Source organism: Alexandromys fortis, unplaced genomic scaffold, assembly GCF_014885135.2.
Source record: "Alexandromys fortis isolate MF-2015 unplaced genomic scaffold, M_Fortis_MF-2015_v1.1 scaffold_24, whole genome shotgun sequence".
NCBI lineage: Eukaryota > Metazoa > Chordata > Mammalia > Rodentia > Cricetidae > Alexandromys > Alexandromys fortis.
The window spans coordinates 15,538,238-15,549,748 of record NW_026067906.1 but is presented as its reverse complement, the minus strand read 5'-3'; the positions used below and the strand labels follow the sequence as shown (position 1 = coordinate 15,549,748).

Sequence of the window (11,511 nt, the reverse complement as noted above, 5' to 3'; positions counted from 1 at the left end):
AAGCCCCCCTCCCTTGTCAGCCCAAAGAGCAATCAGGGTTCCCTGTCCTATGGGAAGTCCAAGGACCACCCACCTCCATCCAGGACTAGTAAGGTGAGTATCCACGAAACTGCCTAGGCTCCCACGAAACCAATAGGTACCATTGGGTTTTTGATCCTACTGCACGTACTGGCTTTGTGGGAGCCTAGGCAGTTTGGATGCTCACCTTGTAGCAGTTTTCTTGAAGATTGAAACACTCTATCCTGCAGGGAAGATCCTTAAACCAGAAAATTGGCTTCAGGAAGTCCCTGAAACTAACCAGATTGACTAGGCCCCCCCTCCCAAGAGAAAATATTAAAGGCTGCAAAGATTAACACGCAGGTAGGCAGAGCTACAAAGAAGACTCTGAGACCAGACCATCTGCCTAGAAGAGGTTTAGAACAAACAAGTCACCTAGAAATGACACTTTCCAGCCTGTTGTAGTGCAGGGTGGAGTATGCTCCAGGTTCCCAGTTTTTTTTTTTTTTTTTTTTTGAATTGCCATCCATGCCAGGGTGGTCTTTGGTGATGCATGCAACTATCTTTGAGTCATTTCTTCTCATGTAAGTAAATCCTCACCCTTATTACTGTACGTTACCCCCACAAAACTCATTGGTTCACCAAATTAGACTTTGGTGGTCTTTGTACTTTGGTCTGTCATTGGATCCCTATCTGAGATAAGTAGGCATATGTGTGTTTCATCTCCCCAGGAAAAGTCGTGTCACACAACACCCTATGTACTAGAAAGGACATGATATCTGATAAATACAGCCAAAATCAAAATAGACGAATAACCCTCAAGGACTTACATTTCCATGTAGAGAAGGGAACACAATAAACAAACAAGAAAAGTATTTTTATGCTAGATGGTATGACCTCTGGGAAGAAAATTGAGGAAGGGATGATATCAGTCTAAGAGAGGGGAATATGAAGGACGCTCAGAAGAGAAATTGCCACTAAAAAGGTAAAATTTTGGTAAAGACCAAAATCTAAAATCATTGATAGGTTAAGCCATGAAATGACTTTCTTTGACAAAGTAAAAAAAAATAATATGCAAGATTCATACATGCCTGATATTTTCTAGGAAGAAGGAGACCAATGTGACCAGAAATTGGTAAAGAGAAGAAAGTAATGGGGGGGGGGTGGTATATGTGAAAGACAATGGAAGGAGAAAATCCAACAGGTCTGGGGAATTGTAAGGACTGTGTTGGTTTTGGGAAATCTTTGATTTTGAACTATCAAGGGGCACTATAAAATCAGAAAGTATCTTACATTATTTTCTTGGTAGTCTGCTCTTTTTCTTGAGCATGCGACTTCGCAAATGACATCCTAGATCCTTATGACTCCATGACAGGAACTCAGACCTTTTGGAAGACTAGCTAAATTTGCTAAGTAGTTCTCTGGAAGTCAAAGGGTACCTTTGAGACACATCCTGAAGAAGTGTGTGTAATTTGGGAAGTACAAGGTGGAAATCTGCGGTCCCCTCCCTTTTTCCAATGCCGAGGGCAGTGTCATGGGTTGAAGTGAGTCTTTCTCTTATCACAGCATTCAGCTGGGAAGGGAAGCTTTTAGATGATAACTTTAAGGCTATCAGGAGAAATTTACTGCTTGGCTTTGAAAATACTACCACATTATCATAATCTCCTCAATTGGAATCTGACTCATTGGGCCAAGGATGAGAGGGAGGACTGAAGTAAATAGGCTGTCTGTGGATCTTCCACACAGTTATTCTTCGAGCAATTTCATCATTGGCGTGGCTTTTAGTTGCCTCTAGCATGTATATAATGTGGGCTTCTGAACTGGAATTATATTTGTGACACTGGATCCCAGAAGGTGTGACGAATAAGGGCAGGCAAGCAAAAAGGATTTGTCACCACTAACTTGATAGTGTCCTGCTCTATTAGATCTGGTTTCGCCCGAGTTTCCAGCCCTTATTTTATGATGACAGAAATGATGGCATTTTTGTGTAGAAACTGGCTGATGGCATGGGATGAAAGTTTTCTTAGCTGTATAGGAACTTGATGTTCATGGTCTATGCAGTAATAGATCTGGAAACCTGATTTACCCCCCCCCCCCCTTCTAAACTATGTTGTCAGTTGACACTATATCTTGTTATTCTTGCCTGTGGGATGAGCAACTAGATGTGCAATAAGTAGAGTTGTTTCCTTATATCTATGGCAAACAGCTGTCATATAACATTCAACTTCTCTATCAAGCTATGAGCTTTGCATCTCCTTTGGCTTATCTTATGCAGGAATGACAATTGCATTGCACACTCTACTCCCTTCGCACAGGCATTACAAACAGATCACGATTTTTACCCCCTATTGATACTGACAGGCCTCAGGGTCACCACGCCATAGGCAGCCATGACAAGTAATTGGAGATAACACTCATATTGAAAGTGATTTGCAGCCTTATCTTTAAAGACAGGGCCATGCCCCAGGCAACAATTCCCAGTACAGTTGAGAACACTTACATCCCATCCCATTATTTAATTTACCCCATTTCTAGAGTATTCTTAGATACCATCATTTGTGCCACCATTAAGTGGTTGCTTGTGGCCTGGGCATAAGTGATAGGGATCAATTAGCTTTTCAGCCTGGAGGCTAAAATGTACAAATGTCACTGCCTTCCTTTATAAAGCCAGCCTCAGACCTGGGAGTGTGGCTCTCTTCATAAGAGATAAACTCAGACATTCAACAAGTAAAAGGGTTAGAGGCTTCTTGATCTTTGTTCTCCTAGCCTCTCATTTTCTTATTACCTAATTCGATGGGAGCATAGATCAAGAAATCTGTGTTTATCTGAGTTCTAATGAAAAGCCCAAACAGTATTATTAGGTAACTGTGATGTATTTTAATCTGATGACAGCTTGTGACCCACAAATTGCTGTTTAAAATTAAATTGGATCCAAAATGAAGCTGGCAAGACAACTACAATATCAGGCTTGCAATCTGTTTTGACAAAACACTACCCTAAAGCACTGTATTAAACAATGAACGCCTATGTAGCTTACTGCGACTGAAATCTGAAATGGATAGCAATGCACTTGTTGCCTTAGGAAGCTAAAATCGTTTGCTCTTCTTTTTAGTCTTTCTGAAAATTAACAAAAACCAGAGTGTTTTGCTTTGACTTTGGCAACACCCCCTAGGCAAAGCTGCAGGTTCACCAGGGAATACAGATTTCTAGGTTTCCCATGTGATGAAAAAAAGTCCTCTATTTTCCTTATCCTTAGGGTTCATCTATAACAAAATAGCAATATTTTTCCACACACTTAACATCAAGTCTATTTATAACTTTATGATTATAACTACCTAAGATGCATACATTACAATCCTCAACATTTTTATATATAAATATTATATATATTTGATATGTATCAAAAATAACTACACTGATGTTTTTATCAGATAATTAATGACTTAACTTGATAGCAATGAAAACTTTTTTGGCAATGGTTATTTCTGTCAAGGGTGGCATTAAATACTGTGGAATGGAAAACAAGAACAGCCTGTATGCTTTTCATCCTATATTTTAACATTAAGTAATTGTATATGGCAATGAAGTGATTCATTATAGTTATTTCCAAATAATTTAATAACCAAGTTATAGCTTTTTCTCCCACTGATGTTCAAGACACTGGAGAACCACCTAAAACACCACAATGTAATGTTGTAATTATAATAATTAACATGCATACTTAATTATAGTCTTATTCCTATACATCGTTTGCTTCTAAATTCACAGAGCACTTAAGCAATCGCTAGGAAAAGAAAGTACTATATTTTATTCCCGTTATTGTAAATATGGAAAAAACAGCACCCACTCTTTTAAAGAACTACCACAAGGATTACTGTCTCACAGCCATGTTTTGTGCTTATGGACACAGTAATATAATGCACCCCCACTCAATGTACTTAGAGAAATAAATGTGTATGACCAGATGAGAACCAAACTCGAAGAAAAGCTACAGGGATATTGCATGGGCAACTGCTGTCATAGCAGGGTCCCTAAAACAGCTCTGGCTTGTTTTATTTTGGGGTGTGTGTGTGTGTGAAAATCATACAGAGTGCAGTCCAGCGTGTCTGTTCACTGTATTAGAGGTGCCAGTTGACACTGAATATAAAATCCCGAGGCACTTTATCTGGCTTTGCCTCCCTAGACCTGATATCGTTTCTCGTATCGAATCTATTTTTATTTGGTTGCATTCTCTCCCTGTCTCTCTTCCAACCTACTCTATGGAGACAGTGATAAGCCCTAGCTTGGTTTCCCTGTGGCTGGGTTTATCTTTACTGACTGCGGATACTGACCATGGTGCTGAAAGAGAGAAGAGGCTCCCGTTTGGAACCTTTCTTGACTCTTATTGGTTCAGAAAATTGGAGTGACAAGAGCAGGAGCCCAAACAGCCTGGAGCAGCGCAGTTAATAAACCATGTATTTGGCTGTTAGGGGCAGAGATGTGGTTCGTCAGGTTACAGCCAGGGCACCCCTGTGAGCGCTCGCTCACTAAACCGTGGAACCTTACAGATGTAGCTGCTGCAGTAGAGAGGGCTCCATCCAGCAGGATGTCTGGTCTCTCTCCTGCAAACTGTGCAACCAAGTCAAAGCCTAGAAGCACAAGCAGGGGAGCTGGATGGAGGGGGGAAACAAATCTACATTCAAATTTAAAAATGTTCACCCGTAGTCGTGCAAGGTAAAAAATGAAGTGCTGATTTTAGCATAAGTTTTCAGGTCCAGCCAGCCTTCCAACAGGTGCACTCTCTCACCCCTCAGATGCTATCCCAAACCTTCTCCTTCTAGGCAGGCTTTCCCGGGAGTCCTTAAGCATGCTTCTCATCTTATCCTCAGCTCCAGCTCTGAGCCCCGCAAGCCCTTACCTGCAGCGTGAAGATTAAGAAGCAGGCACAGCGCCGGGAAACCGACTGCTCTCCTCATAGTGTGTGCATTGAGGGGCGGAGGAGAAACTCCGCCGCGACCCCACTCCAAGCAAAGTGTTGTTTGAGAGGACCACTGCCAAGAGTCCTCTGATCCCAGGCATCCGATGAAAGGGTCCTCGGCTGGGGTTCGCAGAACGGTGTGTGGCGCCGCCGACAGAGCCCAGCTCTGGCTTCACCTCCCTAAGGGGTGGGCAGGATGCTGCGGGTGATGGTGACTCGAGGCGGGCGGGGGCAAGGCACTCAAAGGAGATGAGAGCTTGGCCTTCTGGTAGCCCGCAGCAGGCGGTGACAGTGGGGTGGACTCCAGAGCCAGTCTCGGAGCCAGGCAGCACCTCTGCTACCAGTGCAGCTAGCAGCAGCCCGACGCGCAGCGGCACTGAGCATGCCCAGCGCCAGCCCTGTCTCAGGAGTTTCAAATCGAAATTCCACCTCTCCGGGTCTTAGCTGAGGCTGGAGGGGGTGCAAGCTCCGCGGGGAGGAGGGTTGGGCTCGAGGCCAGCTTTAGCGACCTGGGTCCCTCCAAAATCTGGGCGTGGGGAGGAGTGAACTGGGGCGGGGAGAGGCGGGGCCGTGTTTACAGAAACCAAAGAGGGAGATGGAAGGAGCCACCCATCTGGGTCCTTTCCTTGCACTAGGTTTACCCTAGGACTTAGCTCACTGTTGGGACTCTTTGCAGGCTGACCAGCTTCGCTGTTTGCTTCTACCTTACAGGAGCAAAGGCTAGCAGCGAGTTCTGGCCTGCTCGGGCAAGCCTGCAGTGTGCAGGTTAGCTGGGTATCCTGAGAGCGCCCCCTTCTTGTCCATTAGCTTTCCTCATGCTTCTTTCCCTCAACCCTTGTACTTCCAGGAGATTCAAGCTTCAAGTCTGTGATTGTAGTGGCTGAAAGCAGGGAGGTCATACTTACCCGGTTGGGAAGTGTGTCCATGAAATTGAAGGAAAGAGATGGTCTTTGTTGATTATGAACATAATGTAATATATACATTATGTCCATATATATGTGTGTATACAAATATACACATATTTATTATATATTTCATATAAATGTAACCTATACACTATGATGGAACCTAAGTTAATTATTTCCATAAAATTATCATAGATGATATATTACATATGTGATATATAATATACGTAATGTGATGGAACTTAAGTCAATTACTATACACACACGTATGTATGTATATGGGTACTTTGAATGTATGCATGTCTGTCCACCACACCTGTGCCTCATACCCTTGGCGGTAAGAAGAGGTTTTCCAGAAGCCTAGAACTGGAAGTCTCGATGGTTGTGAGCTGGGAATAGGACCTGGGTCCTCTGGACGAGCCAGGCAGTCCAGTCTTTTCATCTTTTCGTCGACTAGCCACATTTGATCCAGCTGTGTCTTTAGCGAGGCCACCACAAGCTGCAGAATGTGTGTGCTTTGAATTTCTTTATCTACATTGGTAGGGTGGAGATTCTTATTAATCAAGTGGTTACTACTCTAAGCCAACATATCCCTCAGCCAGGCTCCCTTCCCTATGTGATTTCAGGACTGTTCATCGTTCTGCTTCTGTCCATGGATCTGGCTGCTGCCTCTTAGTTAATGGACCATCACTTTGGACCACTGCCACAGCAGAGCTTACAGAGGTCTAATTTGCCCCCCCCCTTTTTTTGTCAGCAAGCTCTGGGATTACAATGTTTCAGTTTTTTGCCTCTTCCCTGTTTATTGAGCTCTGTAATATATTTTTTCAGATAGTTCCTTTATCTGCGGCACACATTTCCTCAACTGAGAACCTCTGAATTTTGCATTAACGTAAATTGCATAAAATCGTGCTAGCCAAAAAAGAGGTATTAAAAGGTGCTCGTTGAACTGAACTGTGTGTCTCATTCAGTGCTCTCTTCCTCTATCCCCTGAAGATGGGGGCAGCTAATGGGAAAGAAGATAGCCAACAGAGCCTAAATTAGGCGGGACCTCAGGGGATCTGAGTGCTCGGGCGATACCATCTATTTCTTTTATGATTTATTTTATCCCCAGCTCTGAGAGATGAGGCCAGGAATTGCACTCCAACAGGTAGAGCGAGATGATGACATGTATTTTTTATACCTTGTCAGGCTTTCTCTCCTAAAAATAGAAACAGAGGAAGCATTGCGCTTGCAACTGATCCACTTACTCCTGGGGGTATGGTGGGCTCCATTTCTGCGGACTAGAGTTCCACTCAAGCTGTCTTTCCCCTTTACCCAAGAGTCACTTTTTCTATGTATCCCTTTACCGTAGAACTTATTGATATACCCCAGAGACTTGCTTATATTCTCTCATCCACACTCCTTCTTTGGCCCTAGAATGTAACCTTTACAGTGACAGGGACTTTTGATGGATTTACTTACTTTGTGTATCCCAGCTGCCCGGAATAACACCTCACACAGCATCCATGTTCAAAAACGATGAAAGTCATTCAGATGAGAAGCGCCAAAACTGCGGGTAGCCTGGCTGGAATTCTTGCTGAATTATCTACCTCCCAGATACACTATGTACCTGAGCTTGGAGGTACGAGGAATAGAATCCTTCTTAGCTATAACTTCTGGTATGTGGGCTGCCCTAATATTTTTTCCCCTCTAAAATAATTTTCAAACTTACCTAAGTCTCTAGAAAGATGGCATTGCTACAGTAACAAAACAATGCTGCAGGAATGCCAAGAATATTTTGCTTTTCCATAGACAATTCCAGCCTTTACTTTGGAGTAGTTTAAATTTTCAATCAATGTAATTGGTTATGACTTTGCCAGCAAGCAGCCTGCTGGCTATGTACTTTGCCCAGGGCTACAGGTAGCTGAATGAAAAACCACACGAAAATCTCTTTAACGGGAAAAAAATGTCCAATTTGACTAGAGTACCTCAGCATGGTAAAAAATAACCTTGACTGAGCTGTTATTCTGGTGCCTGGCTATTCATATTACTTTACTCAAAAAAAAAAAAAAAAGAAAAAAAATAGTACAAGAAGATGGCCCATCAGTTGAGAGTGTCCCAGAATCCACTTTGGGTGGCTCACAACCACTGGTAATTTTCACTCCAGGAAGTCTAATGTCTTCTTCTGTCAGGCATCTATATGAATAATTTCTAATTTAAGTTCTAATAACTTCTAATTTAAAATAATCCTTCCCTAAAATACATCCTGACTGCGGTTTGCCCTTCCTCATCTCCTCCCTATCTCCCCACCCATTCAACTCCACATCTTCTCTCTGTCTCTCTTTAGAATCTAACAGGAAAAAAAAGAAACAAACAAAAAAAGAGAAAGTACAAAAGTCACACATATACATTCACACACACACAAACTCACACACACACACATAATAACACAAAGTCAGGAAACAAAATATACAAGCAAATGGTCAGTAAGATAACAAAAAAGCAAAAAAGCACAAACAAAACAATATGAATAAAAGCTATAGAAATGCCAGTCATCTTCTGTTGGGTATGGGCCATGCTTAAGTGTGCACCCAATGAGATGCCACTGAGAAAAAAAACCCCTAATTTTTGTTTTGCGACCAGTTATTAATTAGAGAAATTTTTGGTTAGGGATGAGAGCTCTTGTCCTCTTTCCCCTCTCAGTGGTGGGGCCTGTTTGGGTTGAATCTCCACAGGCCCTGTTCATGCTGCCACAATCTATCTGAGTTCATATGTGTGGCAGTCCTGTGGTGTCTAGAAGACACTGTTTTCTTAGTGGCATCCATTTTTTTCTGGGTCTTACAATCTTTCTGCCTCCTCTTCTACACACAAGCCAAGATGGGAGGGATTTAATGGAGACATCCCATTTAGGACTGAGTGCTCCGAAGACTCCCACTGTTTGCACATTAACAACTGTGGGTCTCTGCATCTGATCCCACCTACTGCAAGAGGAAGCTTCTCTGATGGTGACCAAGCAAGACTCTGATCTATGGGTACAGTAGAATATTCCCAGGAACCATTTTATTGCTGTATTCCTTTAGTGGAACAGTAGTATTTGGTTTTTCCCTCAGCCCATGAAGTAAAAATTTCTTATTACAAAAGCATCAATGATTTTATGACTAGATGAATTGATCTATTAATAATATGTTTCCAATGAACTGATGTGAAGTAAAGCAGCCAAAAATGAATTGAACAGTTAACAGGGGTGGGTCTTGGAGGAAGTGACCTCAGTCTACTTACAAAGGATATGATTTGCCCTGATCTTTTTTTTTTCTTTTGAAACAACTAATTTCAAATCTTACATGGGCCCCTGGGAAATTGTTGGAGGAAGGCCTGTTTGTTCGTTCCAGCCACCCGACTAACTTTGCCCCGAAATACCACACAGAAACTGTATTAATTAAGTCACTACTTAGCCCATTAGCTCTAGCTTCTCATTGGCTAACTCTTACATCTTAATTTAGCCCATCTCCATTAATCTGTGCCTCACTATGAGGTCGCGACCTACCAGCAATGGTTTCAGCATGTCTATCTCTGGCAGCTCCCTGGCATCCCTATGACTCCGCCTTCTTCCTCCCAGCATTCAGTTCCATCCTCCTAAGTTCTGCCATATCAACAGGCCAAGGCAGTTTCTCTATTCATTAATGGTAATCACAGCACACAGAGGGGACTCCCACATCAAGAAATAAGAAAGTCCACATGTGAAGTCTTTTAGAAATATTCTGTGTGTCCATGGGGGCTGCATTTCTTTGTCTCTATTCTGGTACCACTGAGTTGGTTTCCTATTTTAAAGAAGGGGTCTGGTAAAACTACTTCGTGTTTTAAAAAGATAGCTCCAATGAGGGCTGACTGAGAAGCCAAGGACAATGGCACTGGGTTTTGATCCTACTGCATGTACTGGCTTTGAGGGAGCCTAGTCTGTTTAGATGCACACTTTCCTGGACCTGGATGGAGGGGGGAGGATCTTGGACTTCCCACAGGGCAGGGAACCCTGACTGCTCTTTGGACTGGAGAGAGAGGGAAAGGGGAGTAGGGAGCGGGGGAGGGAAATGAGAGGTGGGGAGGAGGCGGAAATTTTTAATAATAAAAAAAAAAGGTAGCTCCAATTCAGAACACTGTGGAAGTTACTATGACTGAATCATACAACCAGTACCATCCTATAGATCTGTGTTCTAAAGGGAATCATTTATATTGTAAAGAATTAGTAGAAAATGAACACTCCTTTGTGAGGTAAATCTCAGAGAGATTTGTAAAGGAGAAACACTTCAGAGACATCTTTCAAAATAAATTTGACGTGGGCTGGAGAAACAGCTCAGGGGTTAAGAGCACTGGCAGCTCTCCCTGAGAGGTCCTGAGTTCAATTCCCAACACCCACATGGTGGCTCACAACTGTTGAATAGTGGGATTTGATGCTGTCTTCTGACATAAAGATAAACACGCAGAGACAGAGTACTCATATGCATAAAATAAATTTTAAAAGATTTGACATGATGAGCTTCCACATTAACCAGCCTGTATGTGGTTGCAACCATCTGCTGAAGCCACCTCCTTAGGAACCTTGAAACAAATAAGTCCAATTTATTGACTAGGTTTTCTATTGTTTAGTCTTCTATTATTTGAATATAATTATGGCCAACATTCATTAAAGGTTTTCTACATGGCAAGCTCTGTGCCAACTAATGCATCTCCAATTTAAACTTTCACAGTAATCGGCTTAAAAGTAAAATGTTACGTTAGCAAAAAATCCAGATATTTATTTATTTATTATTTATTGCCAACTTAGGCATTGTTTGTGGTCATGTGCTGCCATGGAACCTGGTGTGTTTCTGACTCCCTGCCGTGGCAATATATGCCTTTACATGGATCACGTTCAGAAATTGTAATGCCAGACTACTCTGATAAACTCTCTCACAGAATGCATACATACACACATGTTCATATTCACACTCATGTATTCAGAGGTTGGCGTTCACTAGAATTAGGCAGGTGATCAATGACAGGGCAGGCGATGCTGTCTCTAAGCATCAGTAATACTCTGCTTTTAGAACGTTTCATGTGAAATTGTCTCCAGGAGAATGAACCACTTGTGGTAGCCAACACTTGCCCTAGCAATGCCCTAAAGACTGATTGCAAATAAAATGATGCTCCGAAGAACCTCTCAGCAGTTGCTTATCATAGAACAGAAGTGATTTCTTCTGTAGAGGATCGGGGTCTAAGCCATACCACCCTGAATGCTCCCGATCTCGTCTGCAAAGGATGCAGACAGACATGAAGATGTGTAGCAGGTAGAAAAGTGTCAGCAGAGAACAGGAAACTTACTGAGTTTAGGAAGCTCATTAGCTATACTGCTATTCCACACGAAGAGAAACACTAAGCGATTGTGGGTACCAGTGGAAGGGACATGAAACAGCTCAAGAGATGCATGGGACTTGCTACCAAGTATGGAATCTATAGCTAACAGTGACCAATTCCTCACTGAAACTTGTACTGGGTGTGCCTCCCCCTGTCCTTCATAGAACTTCTCTATTAACTTCAAGGTTTATCTTCTTTTGTTTGAGAGACATCGTTCATGAGAGGCAAAGGAAGTAGTTTTCCTAGTAAAGAACCGAACAACATAGGTTCAGAGTGAAACAGCTC

The 11,511-nt window shown here is 42.5% G+C and overlaps 1 protein-coding gene across 1 annotated transcript in view; it reads right to left on the bottom strand.

Annotated features, from left to right (window-relative positions):
* The window catches only part of Ptprr (protein tyrosine phosphatase receptor type R), a 242,383-nt gene extending 237,431 nt beyond the window's left edge, over positions 1-4,952 (bottom strand). Inside the window, exon 1 of the mRNA XM_050135577.1 lies at positions 4,895-4,952. Within this exon, the coding sequence (XP_049991534.1) occupies positions 4,895-4,952 (58 nt within the window). The remainder of the gene's footprint in view (positions 1-4,894) is intronic.
* Between the last annotated feature and the right edge of the window lie 6,559 nt (positions 4,953-11,511).